Source organism: Labrus bergylta, chromosome 11 (assembly GCF_963930695.1).
Source record: "Labrus bergylta chromosome 11, fLabBer1.1, whole genome shotgun sequence".
Classification (NCBI taxonomy): Eukaryota; Metazoa; Chordata; class Actinopteri; order Labriformes; family Labridae; genus Labrus; species Labrus bergylta.
The window spans coordinates 15747785-15769801 of NC_089205.1; the positions used below are offsets into that span (position 1 = coordinate 15747785).

The following is a 22017-nucleotide window of genomic DNA, read 5'->3' on the forward strand; positions in this document are numbered from 1 at the left end:
GCACCATTCCATATGGCTTTTCATGTTCTAATGTTTTGTTTTTAACTCTGTCAAAGCATTTCTTTATGTATGAATGGTGCGCTATAAAAACTCTTCCCTTGCCCTCCCGATGGAATTCATTTTTAGAACATAGAAAAGGTCAAACAAAAAGTTGGTTCTCTTGAAACTCTTCCATGTTGCTTATAAATCTAAAAAAGAATTTGACATATGTGTGGCTTTTGGTCACATGGTTACTGTAATGGTGCGTGTGGGTCATGGTGCATGGACAATTGCATGTGGGCACGACATGAGTGTGTATGTAGGGTTATGTTGGACGTGTATGGATACAGCCCTTCCAACGCTTCGATAAGCAAAAGCGTGTCCAACATTGCCTGTGGAAACAAAAGAGGGATGGATGTCACTCCTGCAGTCAGCACATTGCACACGCAGGGCTCAAAAGCTTGACCTGCCTACACCCAGCATGAACATAAAGAGAGAGAGAATATGAGAGTGAAAGACAGGTTGGATCAAATGGGAGAAAATATAGAAAATATAGAAAAATCTGTAAAAGTAAAGTATGTTTGTATCTGTGTGTGTGTGTGTGTGTGTGTGTGTGTGTTTTAGGGGTGTGTTCTGTGTGTGTGTGCAGAAAGCCACCGAACTTTCTGCTGATGGCAGTGACTGTGCCTGGTCCCCCCCGTCTACAATGGTGCTGGACAACAAAACATGCAGCCGAGTCAGCACGACTAGTCTACTGATAAGCAGCCTGACCTTTGACCCCGCACCATGCTCCAAACAGCTCCTGGCCAATGAGAAGTCTGGATCCAGCCTGTATGCACGCGGGTTGAATGTGAATGTATATATACCCCTACTGAAAAAGCCTGCGTCTATCACTTTCTCCAAAGGTCGGTCCATTTCAGTCTGCTGCTGTAACTGTAAGTTTTAACTTTTAAAGTATTCTTTATTGAATCACTTTTAAAGTCAGGGGGTGTTGTGGCGGATTTTGTGGTTTTCCTGTCTACTCACACTTAAACATTTGGACTGAGTTTGACAAGATTTTGACATGAACATTTTGCACGCTGTAATCTTCTGTTTACAGATGATTTCATGTTCAATTGGTGGAATAGATAAGACAAAATGGAGGGTGAGCCTTACCCTTAGCCTTAAAAAAAATGATCATGCAGCTTTGAAACAAATAATGCATTACTGTATGAGGATGGTTATTGATTTTTCTTGCAGTCACTGAAAGGACACATTTTCAGGATGTACTATGAAATTTAAAAAGGAAACACTATTTTGAGGGAAGACTCAGTAAAAAATGTTTTAAAAAATGTTGAGAGGATAAAAATAAGCAAATAAAACATTGAATGGCATTCAGTGAAACGTAACTAAATTGTTTTCAAAGGACAACGTTGTTTTAAGTAGAAATGTGCATCTTTTTTTAATTTACACTTTTCAGATCTAAATTTAGGAAGAAAGGAAATTACTTCCCAACAGCCTTTAAAATACTTCTAGTGCTACTTCTACTTGATCCCAGCTTGCTGCAGTGATGTAGTGGAATCAGGGTTGGGTGTGGTCACAGGTGCAAAAGAGCACACAATCGACCTCAGCGCTCAATGATTCTGATATTGTTCAGAGGTGAAGATTTCCAACTTTGCCAATACTGTAGGTTCTCTAACTCTTTAGTTAGGATGCACATTCAGACTTTCATTGAGTACAGATGCATTTTTTCCTGTTGGATTTTAAAGCTTCATCAACATCAGATATTGTATGAAGAACTTGTTTTCTTTTTAAGAAAAACGTTAATTTTAAACTCTATGGTCAAAGAAATGTGCCAATGTAGTTTTTTAAGATGAGAACATCTAAAAGTACTGTCTTTACACTTACATTTCAAAGTGAGCTTCTGTTAATTGAGTTTTAAAAGCTTTAGCACATATTTACTCAAGGTGTTTGAAACACCAACAGTCCCATGGACCTTAGTTTAATTTAAAAGTTTGCTTAGCTGAAGGAGACTTCTAGAGACTCCCTCTTAATAAGCCAACAATGATCTCTGAATTTGTGCTTCTTCTCTCTTTAGATCTGATCATGTCTCACTCAGGTGCCCAGGGCAGCATTGGCAGCCACTCTGCTATTGGTCTGCGCAATCATAAGGTACATCAACTCTTTGTTTTTTAACACAAAAATGAATAAAGAAAATTAATTATGTTATGAAACTAATTGACTTCTGAAATAACTGAATGATACATTGTTTTACTTTTTAGATATACCTCTATGAATATGAGAATTTCCAGGGTCGTAGGATGGACCTGTTCGGCGAGTGTCGTAACCTTTGCGAGAAGGGTTTTGACAAAATTGGCTCCATCAGGGTCGAGTGTGGACCGTAAGTCGCTGAAACTGCCAAACCACATATGTTTGAATATGTCTAGATATTTAGAATTTGAATATCCCTCTGCCTGGATGTGTGTTTATACAGCTGGGTGGGTTATGAGCAGCAGAACCTGACCGGTGAGATGTTCATTCTGGAGAAGGGAGAGTATCCCCGCTGGGACACCTGGTCCAACAGCTACAGGTGTGACCGCTTCATGTCAGTTAGACCTGTGAAGATGGTGAGTTGGGATCTATCTGACGGTATTTTTCTGTGTCTTCTTTTTCTGCAAGCATGTGTTTCTGTCCCTGTTAGCATGATCCATTTGTACCTTTTTTTCATATGTTACACAAGAGAAAGTGTGTTTTATGGTTGCAGTTATATGTTTATTAAAAGGCTCATTACTCTATAATCTATTCGCCGCAGAGGTTTGGCCTTTACTTCTGACAGTTTTGCCATGTTTTGGTGCAATGACAACAATATGGAATGCTTGTTTTTATTGTACGCTTCATTTTTAGAGCTGAAAATTTGATGTCAGAACGTTTATTTTTCTTTAAAATAATTGACAAATGTTTCTCCTTTTCAAGTCTCTTTTCCTAAATAAGGCTGACTTGTGGGCCTGTGTTGGTCTTGTTGTAATATGTGTGCAATAATAAATTAAAATTCAAACATTTACTCACTTTAAAAGAGTGTTGTTTGGATATTACAGGATGCCCAGGACCATAAGATCTGCCTGTACGAGTGTCCAAACTTTGAGGGCCGTAAGATGGAAGTCTGTGATGAGGACATTCCCAGCCTGTGGTCTTATGGCTTCCAGGACCGTGTCGCCAGTATTCAGGTCACCGGTGGAACGTAAGTTGTTTGAATTCGAATCTCTGAGGTTTCTTACTAGCTGGAAGTCTCTTGTTATCAGAAAGTCAGAGTTCAGACACTGATTTAAGCTTCATTCATCATTCGCTTCCTTTAAGTGATAATATAGTAGTATTAGTCGGGGACACAGGTTAAGTTTCTGACATGTGTTCCTTTCCACTTCCCCCACTCAGCTGGGTGGGCTACCAGTACCCTGGCTATCGTGGCTTCCAGTATGTGTTCGAAATGGGCCCTTTTAAGCACTGGAATGAATGGGGAGCCCACCACCCCCAGATCCAGTCCATCCGCAGGGTGAGAGACATGCAGACACACCGCAGGGGCTGCTTCGAGATGACCGCATAGATAACAGTCCGCCACACTGTGGGCTTACAGGAGGGAATAGCAAGGGGTCAGGCTCACCACGCTGCTAACCATCCCCTGGAAATTCTTCAACAGCCACTTAGCCACACCTGCTAATGGCTTTTGAACATTGTTATTGCTTTTACTGGTAGGAGTATGTGGCTTCGTGAATGATTCTTATGAGAAGTTCGGACTGTCACAAACTTGTAAATACCGTAAAATTGGTAGCAATGCTCTCTGTCTACAGACCTCATAGAAGGATGCTAGGATTTACTGTATTTATGAAAGCTTAAAGTTTGTGTTCATTAGTTTGTTTCAATGCAGTTATAACCCTTTTATTTCATTTTAATTTCATTTACAATGTGTTTCAAGCTGAAATGATGCCAATAAGCCTGTTCAAATGCGCTCTCTTGCTCTCCTGGGATCCACTGAGAGTAAAGGGGTGTACAAAAATCACATATTTTCTCACAGAGTTCTACCTTGGACAGCTCTCAGCTCTGCACATGCCCTGCAGTATGATATCCAGGCAGAGTGAGGCGCTGTCTCCTCATCACAAAGCATAAAGGCTCACTTCAAGGAAAGACCAGTCTGTCATTAAACCGGAGAAATGGGGCTGTGCAGGGTTGTGTTTTGAGCAGATGTGAACATCATATTGCTGATGGGGTTGTCCAGAAGATTTGCATTTGACACTTTCTCAGGGATGCTGGCATCTGGAACAACTTTCCATTGAAGAAAAGCAAAATAAAAATACTCTAAAGTTGAATAATGGTCGTATTTCCTATTTTTTTCAATTTTTTTCCCAAAAGATCATAAAAGGTATTATAATAAATGCTGTAATAAATTTAGTTGATGGTGATTTGTTTTAACCAAATGGATCAAATGGCTATGTGTAACTTTGTATTAAATAGTCCAAAGAGAATGATTTAGGCTACCCAACTCAACTGTTGACTGTTTTAGCCTCTATCAGCTCATTGTGTTTTGTTTTGTTTTTAGCACAAAGCATTTGCACAACTTTAATTGACTTCCAGATCTATCTGGCAGCTATTTTCAGTAATAACAAAAAAAGGATAAACCAATCTCTATTGCCTGCCAATCACCAAACAAAATAGTCTATTTACAAAGCAGGAGAGCCGCTGCAGATTCAAAATTGGGGTAAAAATCCAGAAATTGTCTTTGTTCTACGTCTGCTAAATGGGTGATTGACAGTAAGCAAGATTTTAAGGTAACAAATAGCCTACATCAATATCGTATTTTGGTTGTTTTGCTGCCCCCAAGTGGCAAAAGAGATAAATACTCCCATTTATAAACAACAACACATGATTCCCTGTTGAGTTATACCAGACCAAAAACAAATTAAGTTTCATTTCAGCTTTAGTTTTAGTTTTAGGGTGAGTGAAGTGATCAAATACAGTTTGTGTGTGGAGCCCAGCCATGCACGCGCTGCTGTATGAGCAGATGACGAGGCGCGCAGACTGTCAACCACGCACGCAGCACCGCACGGTTTAAAGCCAGCGGATTTGGATTAAATAGCTTGTGAGAGAGCCGATGAGCCTCGAGCGCGGGAGGGTGGGAGCTGAGGGCTGATTTTTATCTTTTACCGGATCGAGAAGGGGAGGAGGCAGGGGAGAATGAGTTATTCTTGTAGCAGCACAGAGCCTGTTTGCTACACGGTGTAGCCAGCGCGCGACTAAAGGCTGCGACGCAACTAAAGCAGCTCCTGCGGCGACGAAGCCGAGAGCGTCAGAAAGACTCAGCTCCCGTCAGGTTGCGCACCCATCCGACCCCTCTTCTGTTGGACATGAAAGTGCAGCAAGGCTGCAACTCATCAGACATGGGGATCCCGGTAACTACTGAAGAAGAACTGCGCAGAAATACCGTAATAACGCCCGAAGATGTGCTGGGGCTGCAGAAGATCACTAAGAGTAAGTAACGTGCTGCTGTAATTGGCAAGATGAGAAGAGTAGTTAATGCCGTACAGTTCGACTTAGAGGAGATTAGTGCAAACCATCTGCTGCATGCTTACTTGTTCACTGTGTATTTCTAATGTAGCCCTTTTTTTAATGTTTATCAAGGGGAATACAAACAGATACCATGGACAGCGACAGTCTGAATGCACCTACAATAATCCATATCGCTTTAAATGAGATTTAGCACTTTGACCGGTGTGTAACAGTCATAGAGCCTTCTAGGTTAAGTCAATGCCATTTGTGCATGCGGTATGGGTCAAGCAGCCTGCTGAGTTTTCCTACAAATTATACTTAATGTGGGTGTTTGTAGGTGTTTGCATGTTTGTGGGTGTTTCTTCTTACACTATGCGTAGGCATAGAAACCGTGCGGTGTTTGTACTTCCTGCTTCTCAAATTCTGCTGAAGGAAATCTGGGTTTCACTACATCCTCACCTCGAGACACCTGTGGCTTTAAAGGGACTGTAATAGGTGGCCAGAGATGTGATCAGCTGATTATAGCTCGTTCCAGACAGTAAGTCAGCCAGGACGTATGCAAGAGACAAATGCTGCCCGCCTGCTGTTTGTACATGTTATAGAAACTGTTTGCATGTTATGTGATGCAGTCAGGATCAGGGAGGAATTATGTGTGCAACAGGAAAACTGTTTTCAAGCTAGGTCTATATGCTATTTATTTATTTTTTTACTGCACAAGATGTTGCTGTGGGATTGAGCCATATTGGGTAAACAAGAAACAAAGCGATTCTATATAGATGCATTTTTATTGACACCATTATAGACAACCAATAACAGGTTTAAAATCTACACTTCTGAATTAATTGATTGGTTATTTAAAGGAATAATTATTCACAACACAAGGGGGATTGATCAATTTGAATTAACACTTTGGGAAATGTTTGTAGCAGTCATTTACATCTTAGTATAAAATAAAAACAGAACATCTTTTTTTAAACTCTCCAAAGAATTTCAGATAAACTTTCTGCCCTCCTCCACTGTCAGACTCTCATACCTGTTTTTCATGCCTTGCCTCCTCAACTGGAAAGCCATCCTGGGTCCAGTCAGTACAAATATACCTAAATCATTCATGATGGTTCTGTAATCTTTGCTCTGCATTGCAATCAAAGTAATCCGGATATATCAGTGGGTTGGCATTATGCTGTTTTTATGTTCAGTCTTCTGAGTGTTATCTGATCTGATTGGGATGCGAGGATTTCTGAGCTTGAAATGCAAGACACATTTCTGTGCAAACAGACAATAAAGTGTTATCTTATCTTATCTTATCTTATTCTACACAACACCAAATACCTCAGGTCATAACTGACCCTGGAGCTGGAGTGTAAATAAGTTTGTTTATATCATGGATATCAGGTTGAAATGATAGTGTTGTTGTGTTCCTGAGCCATCCATTTATTGGCTTTACATAGCAGCAAATTAAAATAAAGTAATGTAATTTGTGTGATGTTGACTAAAATCCTACAGTTTCAAATCCTATTAGCACTTAAGTTTCATTTGAACCTTAACTTGTTTGTATTCTGTTTCTATATAAATGAAACAATGCTGTGTCTACTTCCTTATTTCCTGATGAGATCACAAAAATGTCTCCCTAAGGCTCAATTGTTTAAACAATAGACCAATCAAAACACCTTTCTTTACTGCAGAGATAAACATGGTGCCGGGCCATTGGACATTCATTTTCTGCTGCAAGAGAAAGGAAATTGCAGTTGGAAAAGAGGGGAGCAGAAAGTGTCTCCCCCTACAGTGTAATTGACTTCTCTACTTGGGCTTTTAGGAGGAAAATTCCACCATTTAGGGGCAGCCCAACTCCAATATGTCAGGGTGGTGATCAGCGAGGCAGAGCAGCACCGCTTTGTCACAAGACGAAAGAAGACGAAATATAATCCAGAGAAGGTGCTTTGATTAAAAAAAAAAAAAAAGAAAAAAAAAGCAGAACAGTATCAGTCTTCCTGTTTGCTTATTTTTGATATGTGGGCAGGCAGAACATGGATATGACATTTTTTAACCTTCTTATAGTAACAGTGAGGTTGCCAAGTTGTCAAGTCCTGTTATTACCATCTCAGAAATATAGCCAAGGTGAAATCCCTCATGTCAGCAAAAGATCTGGGGAAACTCATCCATGCTTTTATTTGCTCCCTCCTCGACTACTGCAACTCACTGTACACCTGTCTCAGTCAAAAATCAATCCACCGCCTTCAAACAGTCCAAAATGCAGCAGCTCGCCTTTTAACCCAGATAAACAAATGTGCCCATATCACTCCAATGTTAGCGTCTATACACTGGCTGCCTGTGGATCTTACTAATTTTAAGATTCTTTTAACTTTGCTTTAAGAGCAACATGGGCTATCTCCTCTGTATATTTCTGAACTGTTCCAAGGTCCAAGCTCGAAACTAAAGGGGACAGGGCTTTTCAGCCTGCCAGAAAAGATCTGACTTGCAGAGTCAGTCGCTCGTTTTATTTCTCTACTCAAGACATTCTTTTACAACAAAAGCTTTTACTCTGTGATTTTTATTTTTAATCTCTTATTACTACTAGTCTGTTTGCTGTTATGGTCTGTTGTGAAGCACTTTGTTACCTGTAATGTGTTATTTAAGTATTATTCATTACAATAACTCCTGCCCCATGAGAGAGGTGTGTAATACAATTATTCTTGGTTGTGATCAACATGTGTTTTCAAAGAAATATTCACCCATACGGGTGTTATTTACTTCTGTGTTATTGCTGTTTTTTCAAATCTACTTAGTCTAATTGTTTTTTTTTGTGTGTGAGCGCTGCAGTCAAGGCCACAAGGGTTTCCTTTTGATATCAATAGAGAATGCTCTTAGTAGTAATATCACAATGTAATGGTTCTTCCTTGGCCCATTCTACACCCCACCAACATGTCACAAAATTAGGCCTGTAGTTTCAGGTTAATCCCTCGACATGCATACTCTTTGGATGGATCATCAAACAGCCGTATGGTTAAACAACTTGAGGTGCTGTGTTGGTTGAAATGGTTGTTTAAGGCAGTGGTTCCTCAGGACCCACCACACCTCCTTAATAAGCAATTGTGACCCAAATTGATGAGATTTTGGGTCCCCACCCACCAGTTGAGAACCACTGGTTTAAGGAATCAGTGAGACAAGAGAATATGAGCCATGGAAGTTTGGGAAATAAGTTCATGTTTTTAAAGGTTCATCAGATCAATAAAAACTGAAAGACAGTTCTCTTGTTATTTTAACACCTTTATTATCACACTGTGGGGTTACAGAGTGATCTAACAAGATAGTGCCCTGACATACATTTGACTGGCCAATGTTATTTAACAGTTACAGCTAAAGTCTAGCGTCATAGTTGAACTTGTTTTATAAGGCAAACAGTTGTTGTTTTGACATGCTGGGGTGATCAACTGGCTTTAAATTTAGAAAGATGGTTTCGCTTGTTTGACACTGAGGGTCTGAACACAGCCTTAAACAATATTGGTTCACAGGCTTTCCATGAATCTTCCATTTAATACAGGCCATCAAAAGATCCTTAAAGGTATTTCAGTACTCTGAGGGACAGAATTCTCAATTGTTTTTTACTTGCAAAAATGCTTTCCAAAAATGATCGGAATGTAATATTAGCAATTATCTTTTTTTTTGTAATATTCCTCTTTGTTTGCATGCATGAGCTTCAGGGGACGGACAGTAAATCAATGAGTTAATTTTGAGTTTATATGATTATGTTGTAGATAATCCTTTAGCAGAGAACACCAAAACTTTAGCCCATATCAAGGACCTCGAATTTCCTCACCCATGGCTTACATTGGAAGTGTGATAGATACAGATTTCATAATGCCCTGAATGAAGAGGAGAGGCTTTTGCAGATAGGAAAACCTCATTTAATTTTGACATTAATTAATTCTGTTGATGAATGAATGTATTGTAGTAGGTGACATTGTCAGTGGGTCAGTTTAGAAATTAAAAAGTTGAATCTTCCAGTTGCCTTGATAATAATGCCAAAATGTTTCTTTTGAGGCTCTGCCAAACCATATCCTCTGTTTTTCTATGGGTATTTCTGGATTTGAATGATCTACTTTGGTATGTTAGAAGCTCATCCAGATGAGTTACTCAGTCTGGTTGCTATTACACTAAGTGTGATCAATTATTTGGCCTTAATAAGTCTGGGACACAGAGCAGTGTTTTATCTACGGAGGGCAGGAGCTCCACTCTGTGATGTCTGCCAACACAATGGATACAGCTTTAATTAAAATTGATTGGTGCTGCCTGTTCTTAATCTCTCATGCACAGCTGTCACAAGGTTACTCTTTCAGGGTGATCTGACGTGGAGACAGACGGCATGTCACACATCAGTAATTGACACACCTCCATGCTTGTGCCTGGTCTTCCTCTTGAATCAATCAGCTGTTGACAGACTCTCCTATTCATCACCTTTATAGTATGTATGATTCTGTCTGTTACGTTCGAGACAGTGAATGTAGCACCTTCTCCTGATAGGATGAAGTTTATGGAAGATTTAAATCAGATGAAACCGGGATGATCCTAAACAGAGAAAATGCAATATAATTCCCTTTGTGTGTGTGTGTGTGTGTGTGTGTGTGTGTGTGTGTGTGTGTGTGTGTGTGTGTGTGTGTGTTTTAGTTTGGTTTTTTGTTTGCCTTATTTATGGAGAGCTGCATGTTCCAAGAAATATTCAACTGTACTCAGAAAAACAAACAAAAAAGACCTTTGTTCCCATGGAAAATATAATGGAAGATAATGGAAGATAACAATTTGAATAAAACACATTTTATACAATTGCTGGTTTTAGTGTTTACCTAGCCTCTGTCACAAAGAGGAGTTAGAGTAGAAATAGCTTTTGCATGTACTTCTAATCAAGTCATTTGATTGATAAATAATACAGTCTGATTGGCCAAATGGCGTCAATTACCTCCTGAGAAGTGGACACTGGACACCTTGTAGTCAAGGTCAAAATGTCTGATTACAGTCTAAATTAACGCACTTGCTTTTTGTTATAGCAACAGGGACCCAGCCTAGGCCTCTGTTTACAGTTAATGCAACCACAACAATGACAATGAGGGACTGTCATGTAACACTTATTTAAACCTCTTTGGAAAATGTGAAAACTTTGATTTAATTTGTTTGTGAAGATCTTGTTTTGATGCTGGGACCAATACGTGGTTGGCTGGTTAGCTAGCTAGTCGTGGTGTTAAATTTACATAAGAAAGAATACTTTCTTTATGTCATCATCTGTACCCAATTTAACTGAATTTGAATCTTGCTATCATACTGGAACTTCAGGTTAATTGCTGAGCCAAACACAATGAGTTATACCTCTAAATATCCACTGCTGGCGTAGCTAAGACCTTTTTTATTTGCTGCAAAAGTGAATAATGTATCTATTGTTTTTGAATTTAATGAGATGGGAATAGCCTTTTATAGATATTAGTCAGACCCCCATAAAGAGAAGAAGGTTGAGGAGGGAAGACATAAATCATTGGTGTGCCTGCAGGTTCCTACTTGGTGACCAAACAGTCACAGTTAATATGTGTTTGATTGTGTGTAATGGGTGAGCGCAGACTTAGGCATTAGATAATACTGAATATAGTCAGATTACAGAAGCTCTCAGTCCTTCCCTGCATATCTTGCGTGAGTCTAAACCTTCTTCAGCTGTGGAATCTTACTTTTGCATGATGTATAGTATTTTTAATGTAATGGGGGGAAGGTTGGGGACACATTTGCTTTCTTACCAAGACTTTTTAGAAGCCCCCTTTCAGAGAAAATGTATACAACTCTCTTTTCTGAATGATACACCTGAAACTTCAGCCAGTCTGGCTCATTGGGAAGGTCAACAAAATCTGCCCATCTGTACTCTAAAGCGCAGTATTTACCCAGACAGGCTTCCCAAAAGTACTGCTGCTTCACTATGTGTTGCATGTTTATCTTGTTGTAGCTGTTCTTTGGCAATCGCCCATGTCCTGCTGTTCAGGTATGAGGATGTGTTGTCATTGCTCAATTATCAAGACATACCTTTTGAGCTTTTAAGGGACTGGTGTTTTTTTTTTGTTTTTTTTTAATCATTGCTAGCTGTTTTCATCCATTTCCATCCTTCATGCTAAGCAAGCTAACCCAAGGGTCCTGTTTGGCCTAGCGGTTCATTTGCGAACCCAATGTACAGAGGCTGTCGTTCTTGAAGTAGGCAGCCTAAGTTTGACTCCAGCCTTTACCACATGTTATTATCCACTCTCTCTCTCTCTCTCTCCTTCCCGGTATCTGATTCTATCCACTATCTGAATAAAGTCAAAAAGCCCCCGCCCCCAAAGAAGGAAAGCTAAGCCAACCCACATGCTGTAATCAATCTTTTCATCTACTTTTCTTTTTCTTATTAAATAATTAGCTAAAAATGTATTCTTTCCTCCCGTTTCCCTCTATCAGAGTCATGGACTTAACAAAGGAAAAGGGAATATAAACGGGTGCTTTTTTAGATTTATTTCTAAATAGTTGTGGAAGTGCAAATCTGTGAAACCTTAAAATAATGTTTTGTCAACAAAAGATCAACAGTCTAATCATTTATTAGACATATTTCACCCTTATTAGTGATAGATAATATCACTTTTACTGTGTCTGAATGCTTTTTGTGAAGCCACAATCTACAGGAAGTGAGCTTGGCTAACCAATCTGAAAACAGGAGGAACAACTGTACCTCAGAAAAATGTGTTACACATGAGCATAGAGGTAGGCTACTAGTGCACAGGTAAAAGGTTACCTTCAGACAGAGCCAAGCTAGCTGCTTCCCCGTCTTTCAACTCTTAATGCTGTGCTAAGCGAATGTTTTGTTGATGTTAATTTGCGGTTCACTGTCACCCTTAATGAAGAAGCTGCAAACACAACACATTTCTTCATAAAACCACTCATGGAGGAATGTTGTTTTTTTCAGCCAAAGACAAGGAAGATTAAAGGAGCGAATCTCATCTGCATTCAGCTGCTCTCAATGCAACCTCTGCATGAACTTGAGCGTTTGCCAGTTTGCCTACAGGTGCTGTAAACTGAGAGACAAACACAGGTGCACTTTATATCATGGAATGTACATCAAGGCGTAATGCTAATGTCAAGAGCTGCCTTCGGCTATGGATTTGTTTTCAACGTGAAGACAAGTAAACATGTCTGCATTGTTCCTCCTCATGTTCTGGGATTAATTCAACACACTTTTTCCTTGTTGATTGGCCATGGAGTCAAACTGAAAGAATAAGGCATGTGAAGTCAATCCCTGTGGTTTGAAAGTCGGTAACTCCGGGCTAATCTTTGGGATTAGAGAGCTATAAGTGGCTGCCGGCTTGCTCTTTATGAATGCCTCTTTGGTGTCAGACAAGCTGTGCATATATCTGAATACAAGAACACGACATTACTCAAGACTTTGTGCTAATTTTACTCTCTGTCTAACACATCCTTTCAGGACTGTACCTGACAGAAAGGGATTATGTTTAACAACAGTTTGCAGCTGGTGTTTTTGGGTCTTTCAGTATCAGTAACAAATCTAAAAGCAATCATGGTAGCTATATCACCTGTGCTTAGGGTAAATAATAGTTTCCCCACTGTAACAATTCACAGTTGACACACCCCCTCTTGATATTCTGCATCAAATCTGCAGACTCCTTCTGCACTCTATGGTTGTGAAATAAAACAAAGAGAGGCCTCTCCGTCTGTAGGTGGAGGCATCAAGTATAGCTTCACCTAACATGGATCATTTCATTTGCATACCCCCGATTCTAAACCTGAGATACGCTCCTCTGATTTGCTGCTCAGCTTGTTGTTGTTAAGCAGTCAGGTGGATGAGGGGAAGGAAAAAGACTGGCACACTATCAGAAGGAGCGTTGCTAGGTGACAGTGTTGAAGGAAGTGAAGTGGAGCACTTTGTGTTTGCGTGAGAGAGAGAGAGGCGGGTGTGTGTGTGTGTGTGTGTGTGTGTGTGTGTGTGTATGTGTGTGGAGAAAGAGGAAAAACTGTAAGAAAGTAAACTGACTTATGAACATATAAACTGGAGCTTTTAACCTCATGAACTCCTTTTTTAAGGAACAATTTTGATTTTGGGAAGAACAAGCTCTCTCTTTATTTAAAAAAAAAGCTTCCAAGCAGTGTCTCATTTTAAACTTTGTATCCAACTTCTGAGCTACAATAACTCGCTGCTAGCTGTAGCCCTGTTTAGAAGAGAAATCCAAAAGACTGTTATCAATCTTCTCAAACGACTTTGGAGCAATTTTCACAATTTCTTCAGCCACATTCCTATCATACAACTGGTTGACATGCAGGGAGTTGTGTTACCCAAATCAAGAAATGTATTATTTAATGATCCTCTATATTTCCAAATTCATGTTTAAACATCTGTTAGCACTGTGAAACGAAGCCCTGATTCATCATAAAACATACTAAGACAAACAGCAGCTTGGAAATCATTCGCATCCACCACCTGCAGCAGCCGCTGTGTTTCACATTTTTTTCCCCTCAAGTGCAGCGTCAACTTTTCTCCCATCAGCTCACACCCCATGTTTGCTGATATAATGAGCTTTTAAGATTTGCTTCAAATGTAAAGTGCATTATAAATAAAATGTGTTATTATTTTCATAATAAGAGGGCAGATTTTAATAAGCGTATTAACGACACTAAAGCATGCCAAATTCAATTAACTGATCCATGTGCTGAAATGAATGTAAAGTGCAATGCGGGTAACAAGTCTGGGTTTCATGTTATTGTGGGTGGTACATGGTTCTGTGTGAATACTCAACCTCGACTGAGTGAAAGTGATTTCACTTGCTGTTCTTTCAGATGAAACACTCCATCTGTCTCATTCAGCAGGTTTGGCAAGTTTCCACCACGATTCAGAAAACAAATCTATTGGTCATCTGCCCACAAAGAGAACTGCTCAGTGACAGCAGCTTAAGATGCACTCGGTGTGCTGCTTATAGGTTTCCATTCGAGTTCCATTTCAGTAGGACAATAAAATCAGTTGACCGACACATTTTATCCTTTAGAAATGCTGTCTTTGTAATTTAACTTTCAAAGACGGTACATATTTGTATGACCTGACTTTATTTTTGAGAGCATGTCACATGTGATGATTGTCTTTAAAGGGAAAATATGTAACTTTAAAATAACAGTTTCAAAGGATGATTTAATTGCACAATAACTATCAACACGGAGAAATGCGTCTCTACCATGTCTGCAGCACGGCCCGATTGCCTGTTCACTGTGCTATGTCACTTTGGCAGCAGGCCGAGGTCATCTCATGAAAAGTGTGTACAACTTTTCAGCACTAGTTCACCCAGCAGCCTTGATTTTAACGAGAAGCCAGTTAACCTGTATCTTTATGTTTTGATTCAATGGCTAAGGCTAAGAGTCAGAAGTGTACAGTGACAGATGACGCTAAGAGGAGAAAACAGAGAGTGACCGATCAAGAAGCAGAGTGTACATCCCTGCAGATAATATTCATAACAGCTGCAGATATATAATTTAAGTAATTCTTGATTGGTTGCTTACTCATTTACCAATTTGCTAATAATCATTAGCTTCTATTTAAAAGTTGATTTAGAGTTACTGTCAGGTTCGGTAAAATCACACAGTGAGATGACCCAGAGGCAGACCTTTATGAGCATAAAAACAAAACACGAAAACAAAGAGCTTGCATTGATAAGTCCTGGAATCAAGTGTTAGACAAAAGGTCTAACTATAAAAACAGTAGAAAAGTAGAGGTGACACAAAGGGGAGGGAACGAAGAGAATACACACTGGATAATCATACAAACGTTAGGTTTACAAGACACCGGTGAAAACATCAAAGATCAGGCACACATTTAAAAAATTTGTGGAAACAAGGTGAGGCATATTTTTGTAGTTATATTATTATAAATTGACAGATTGTGCCAGACATGACAAAACCAGACATGAACCACGGGGCAAGAAGTTAACAAATAAAACAGGAATCACTAAAGACCGTACTTGGGACTTTGGCAGTTTCTAGTGGTTCATTAGCCACATTGATAAATATATTTTATTTATCATGTTAAATTAAACATATTCATACTCAAATTTCTGCCCTCACTTTACAGCCCCTGTGACATGCTGAAGTGGGTGTTATTTGTTTTCAGTTCTGTATGATAGCAAGGCTCACTCCACAGTGTCAGCCCTGTAACATACTGACGAACATCAATTTAAAGTGTTACATAAATCCTCTCTGCTGAAGGCAATGAGCAGGCTGTAATTACTCTTCTGCATTTTACATGTCAATGTCCTCGGCCTATGAATAAATGTTTATGTAGATTACATTACAAATCTACTTACTCATAAAATAGAAGCATTAAAATAAAGAACCGCTGTTTATTCATAATGTTATGGATGCATTAGAAAGAGTTTTGCACAGTATGTTATCCACATTTACTTGTTTTCTCGTTTCCTTGCTTTTGCTTGAACAGACCCACAGTCCCACAGAGTAGATAAGCTCTCCACACATGGACTGATCTTGCACTAGGGGGCACTGCGTCAAACAGCAGCAGTTTTTTAATCCTCTTACTATAGTTTAGAAGAAAAAATAGACACTTTGGGTTTTGAGCCCAGAGCAGCGTTACATGGACAATTATTGACCAAATTCGAGAAGATTACCATGGAAACGCTTAGGCCATGTGCTACTGTTTGTTGACGACATATATAGAGATGAGCTGAGTGTATTCTGCCATACACGTTCAGAAAAATGCAATAGCTGCCGTGAACATATTTATACATCAAATGTATGTCCGTGATAGGTATATACCGTATGCATGCATACATAGTGCTAAATGAAGACACATGATTACACAGCTGAATAACATTCTGCCATATTTGTTGATTTGTTCATTAGCTCTGGACGTGTTTCTACACATAGAATCAACCAACACATGTGTTTGCTTTTTGTTAATAATACTGCTGCATGTCATTTTAAATTACTAGCTTTAGTGTCAGACTTTTTTTATTCAAAGTTAATTGACACACTTAATGCCACATTAAGAAAGGATTTGGTGAGTCCTTTGAGTGATCTACTTATTCATTGTCAATGTATCTGCATTGGGTCAAAATTAACTGTGACATGTCAAAGCTTTTAAAAAATGTATTTTTGTAGTTAGCTTATTATAAATTATCAGATTGTGCCAGATATTCCTCCAGGTGTACATCAGTTGTAAGAATATCCATTCCAGTGCGTGAGACAGGGAGCTCTGAATAAACCTGTTTCACAAGAGGGCCACTTTTAGACAAAGTGTCAGGTATAGCATACTGTTCTTTATGAAAAGGTCTATAAATACCTTCTAGCAGGTGGCTCAAGCCTGCGTGGCCCATCTGCTGCCTAAAACCTCAAAAAACAGTGAAGCAGCGTGTGTGTGTGTGTGTGTGTGTGTGTGCACGTGTCTGCACACACACACACACACACACTCACCTTAAGGTGATCATGAGTGTTATTATTTCTTTTGACCTTATTGTTGCCCCTTTACATGAAGTCATTGAAGACCCTATGAACCTTATGCAACATACACTGCCAATAATAACTGCTCGCACCATAACCCTAATGAGATAGGTGTGTGTATGTTCATATGTGTGTGTGTGTGTGTGTGCGTGTGTTTCCAACCAGTCGGTCCATGTGATGATACAACACAATAAGCCTCTTAGGTCTAATCCCGTCCCATTGGGAGGGGGGTGTCTCACACATGCTCATACTCTCTCTCTCTCTCTCCCTCTCACACTCTCTCTCTCTTGCTCTCTCTTGCTCTCTCTCTCTCTCTCTCTCTTACACACACACACACACACACACACACACACACACACACACACACACACACACATAACAAAACACAAACACAGAGTGGCATCTTCAAATGTATCATCCTGATCAGGGTACTTGGTTTTCTGTCTTCTAGTGGGCATGTAAGCAGTATTATAAGGAGAATTGTGTAAATGTACTTGGTTCAGCACTTTTCTCTTCTGTCTACTCAAAGCACTTTTCACACACATTCACACACTGATGGCACATGCTTCAATGTAGTTTTGTCAATTTTAGCTCATCCCATTCACATTCAGACTCTGCTGACGTAGCAGTGGGAGCAATTTGGGGTTTAGTCTCTTGCCCAAGGACACTTCAGCATGAGGCTACAAGGGCTGGGGATCAAGGAGAGATGATCCACTGAACCACAGCCCCGGCACCAGCTGCCTGTCTGTTGTGTGTTTTGCTGTTCAATCTTTTGTTTTGGTATAAGGTGTATGTAACACTCTGCATTCAAATTGTATACTTATCAAGTTCAAACCATTCATTTTATTTTGAAATCTATCAAATTAAAACCCATTTGCTTTTAGACTTGCAAAAACTGAAATCAGGTGAACAACATTAGACAAACTTAACAAGTTGGTATAAAGATATGTGGTAATGGACATTATTGCTGCGCCTGACGTAAAAGAAATTAAATTATTCCGATTGAATGTTGTTGTTATAGAAGGTGCCATACATTACAGTAAATGTGAAATATATTCAAACACAGACCAGAAAGATTGAAATTGACTCTTTTTACTTTATAGAGTGCCTAGGTGTTGTGTATAAATTGGCTCAGAAGAAGTACTTGGAGGGTGTGTACTTACTGAGACTTCTCAAGCAAATGTTCTGATGTGTGAGGTTACTGTGGGAAGCATTTTAATTCAACATTAGGTGAATGAGTTAAGCATGGAGCAGCTATTCAGAGGTGCACAACAACAGATATGACTGTATCTTTTTCTGTATGAGAATAGCCCCTAAATGATGTTTTGTCCCTCTATTTTCCAGATTATCTTTGTTCTCCAGAAGAAAATGTCCACATGATTGACTTCACCAGGTTTAAGATCCGCGACATGGAAACAGGAGGTGTCCTCTTTGAGATCACTAAACCTCCAACACCAGGTCAGACCACACATTTTATAAAACATTCTCAAACATTTGAGTTAAAGTCTATGTTTTGTAACATGTCAGCCACTTCTTTTCTTTCATGTTTTTGTCTGATATATTCAAATGTTGTTTTACGTATTAACTGTTATTGTCTGTCTTTCCTTCAGCAGGAGGCAGAAAGCAGTGTGACCCCAACGCCGGACGCTTTGTCCGATACCAGTTCACCCCAGCATTCCTGCAGTTGCGGCAGGTTGGAGCGACGTAAGTCAACTTTCCTGTGTGTTTTTTTTTACACTCAAATGAAAACACTGATGAATCAAATGACATTCTGTAGACTGCCGCACTGACAGAAGACAGACACCGCATGTAGGAGGTATGTGGGTGTGAGTGTGGGTTGACAGGCTGACGAGCATGAGTGTGAACACAGAGCAGGCCAGACCCCCCACTGAATCAGGGACCAAATATCTGTCAGTGCTTCTGTGCCGTGTTCATCATCAGACTCCTACTCTGTGACTGGTTTCAATCCAACTCATGAATCTAGATAATATTATGGCTTTATGGAGAGCTGGATGTAATATTTAAAGAGTGTGTCGTGCACCAGGTAATGGGACAGGATTTATGTTAGTGTTGAGCATAAAACTCCATAAAAGATTTTTCATATTGAAGGCCAGTTTTAAGCAGAGTCTTTTTATCTACAATTATTTTGTTTAGTTTTGGCCTTGAAAATCCTACGTAAGTCTAACGGGTTGTTTTTTTCTATTTCTGGCCAAGTTAAGTAATTAAAGAGTCTGGATCAACTGTTGGCTTATTTGCAACCTGTTTGATTGGCTGATTCCATGTTTTTCTTGCCCCAGCTGACCTTGTTGTTATGGTTGTATTTTGGTAAGTGCAATGTTGTCGTACCTTAAAGAGGTGACTGAAAAAAAAACAAAAAAACAAGGCTAAAGTTGAAATAAACTGCATTATAAACAGAAAGCAAGCTAAAGTTTGATTAGTTGTCCAACAGCAAAAGACTAAAAGCAATTCATAAAATACATTTTGTCTGGCGTCTTCCTTAGTTACTTTCTTTTTGTCTCTTCTTAGCCTCCTCTGCTTTATTATCTTTACCTCTGACATGTTGTTGTTGTAATGAGAATACAAGGGCTAGCTTTTTCTATAATAGGTTTAGCTGAGTGACTTAACAACATCATATACCTCTCTCACAACCATGCCTCTTATAATGGAGAACTTCAAGTCTTAATATACGTTGCGATTTAAACGGATGTCTTCTATAAAAATGCACCAGCTTTGATCCAGTGGGTAGGATGTGGATGAAAGAGGTGTAATAACAAGTCTACATACCATCAAAATCATTTTTAAAAGTGTTTTTTTAGATCAAAACATTGCAAAATATTTGAGCCGCATTTTAAATACATATTAAAATGTATTACAGTATATGATAAAATGTACCTATTTATTGAGCATCCCAAGTTTGATAATGAATCCCCCCCACCCTCCCTGTTTGTGCAGAGTGGAGTTCACAGTCGGTGACACACCCATCAACAACTTCCGCATGATTGAGAGACACTACTTCCGCGATCAGCTGCTCAAGAGCTTTGATTTCGAGTTCGGCTTCTGCATGCCCAGCAGCAAGAACACATGCGAGCACATCTACGAGTTCCCTGCTTTGTCTGAAGATATCAGTGAGTTTCACAAACATACGTCACTGCGAGAGAAAAAATACACCCACACAGACGTTTTATGAGATCTAACAGGATTTACTGATGCAGATCCTGCGTGTTGTGTGTCTCTTCTTTTCCTCCCAGTGCGAGAGATGATCCTGCACCCTTATGAGACGCAGTCTGACAGCTTCTACTTTGTCGACAACAAGCTGGTGATGCACAACAAGGCAGATTATTCCTACAGTGGGGGTCCATAGAAGAAAACCACCCTTCACCTCTCCCTGTTCTAGACATTTTCCATAATCCATGTTCCTCTTCAGGACCAGAAAAACAAGAAATATGGACTGATGGACACACTCTTTTCTCTCTATTGTTAACTCAATGATTTTACATTCAGGTTTTCAGCTGCCAGACCAATAGATTTTCTCCCTTTGCCTCTTTGCAGGAACATTGAATTCTAGCAGTTTTAGCATCTGTGTGTGTGTGTGTGTGTGTGTGTGTGTGTGTGTGTGTGTGTGTGTGTGTGTGTGTGTGTGTGTGTGTGTGTGTAATAGAGAGAGAGAGAGAGAGAGAGAGAGTGGGCAGCAAACACATGCAGTGTCGGTACATGCTGTTGATTTCAGTCTGTGTACAAGTGTTCCTCTTGATCATCACGAAAACTTTCATTTGCATTTTGTAGGTTGTGATAGAGATACATAGGAAGGGGAAAAAAAATGGGACAAAGTGTTATTTGTCTTCACTACACCAGACAGAAACACTTGGACACAAAGAAAGAAAAATAAGTTCACCTAAATGGTTTGATTGTCAAATAAACCCCTTAAAGATTAGCATTCAGCTAGTTTGTATAGGAATCTTACTCCTAAAGTTTCTTGAAATTCAAGTAGCACACATCTGAATGACTTTAGTCTGCCATCGTTCATTTGAATGACAAACAGAAATGTGTACTTTGTCTATGTGAGTGTGTCATTTGTTGTATGTTTTCATAGTACTACGAAGATTACTTCAGGAGTGTCTTTTTGAATAAATAGCCATTTTAAAGTGTCAGACACCTACTTTAGCTGAAAGTCAGATACCAGTTTTGTTATCCGGTAAATTCTCTCTAGTTCTAACACTGTGTATACTTTAATTATGACAAATGTTTTAATTGCAAAATTGAAAAGTATGTAAAGTTTTGACAGCAGAAATTCCATCACTGCAATAAATATGGGATTTTTTTTCGAATATCTTGTTATCATTCTTTTTTTTACAGAATATGAAACATTGCACTGAATAAAGACTGTTTACAGTGAAATAAAGACATAGTTAATATATACATAAGAGGTGTTGTACTGGGATTGTGTTCTTGATTTTCTGTTTATTGCTGAATTTATTTGATCACCCTTGTTTCCCATGTGGTTTGTGATTCATGCAGTCTAAATGTGTACCATATCTTGACATATATATATATATATATATATATATATGTATGCATATACATTCATCATATCTTGTTGACAACAACAATCACTTTAAAAGCCAAGATTAAAGATTCTCACATGTTGTAAGAAATAAAATAAAAACGTATTACTTTTGCTATCAGTTTTTTAGTCAAACAATTTTTGTGGTTGTTAAAGTCAATCTTAAGTTTTTTATTTTACAAATTAAATTGTTATCTATGAAGCTGCAAATATTGCGTTATAGTTTAATAGAACGCTGCTTGAAACAAAGTGTCTACCACACCACCTGAACACTAAATGATGCTTGATAGTAACACGTTTATTAAGCACCCTCAGTGTCATACTCTGTGCTTGCTGGGGAAGTTTAAAATAAGCACATTTTTGATTCACTAAAAAAATGTATCAGATTTATTTTAAAATAACACTTTGCAACCAGTTCATAACTTAATACTTTTACATAAACAAAGGTAGCTTCTACTAAG

The 22017-nt window shown here is 39.0% G+C and overlaps 2 protein-coding genes across 3 annotated transcripts; both read left to right on the forward strand.

Moving 5' to 3' along the window:
* Positions 1–670: 670 nt before the first annotated feature.
* On the forward strand, positions 671–4319 carry crybb1l3 (crystallin, beta B1, like 3). Its single transcript, XM_020639364.3, has 6 exons — positions 671–914; positions 2057–2130; positions 2241–2359; positions 2453–2585; positions 3054–3196; positions 3388–4319. The coding sequence occupies exons 1-6, from the start codon at positions 686–688 to the stop codon at positions 3554–3556; spliced, it is 867 nt and encodes a 288-aa protein (XP_020495020.2). The 5' UTR covers positions 671–685; the 3' UTR covers positions 3557–4319.
* A 749-nt stretch (positions 4320–5068) lies between these two features.
* Positions 5069–21576, forward strand: unc119a (unc-119 homolog a (C. elegans)). Of its 2 annotated transcripts, none has more exons than XM_020639349.3 (5): positions 5069–5475; positions 18340–18453; positions 18609–18699; positions 19948–20120; positions 20244–21576. In XM_020639349.3, the coding sequence occupies exons 1-5, from the start codon at positions 5352–5354 to the stop codon at positions 20354–20356; spliced, it is 615 nt and encodes a 204-aa protein (XP_020495005.1). In that variant the 5' UTR covers positions 5069–5351; the 3' UTR covers positions 20357–21576. The 2 variants fall into 2 exon arrangements, with proteins under 2 accessions (XP_020495005.1, XP_020495004.1); XM_020639348.3 differs by having other exon boundaries at positions 5071–5475; positions 18606–18699.
* The last annotated feature ends 441 nt before the right edge of the window (positions 21577–22017 follow it).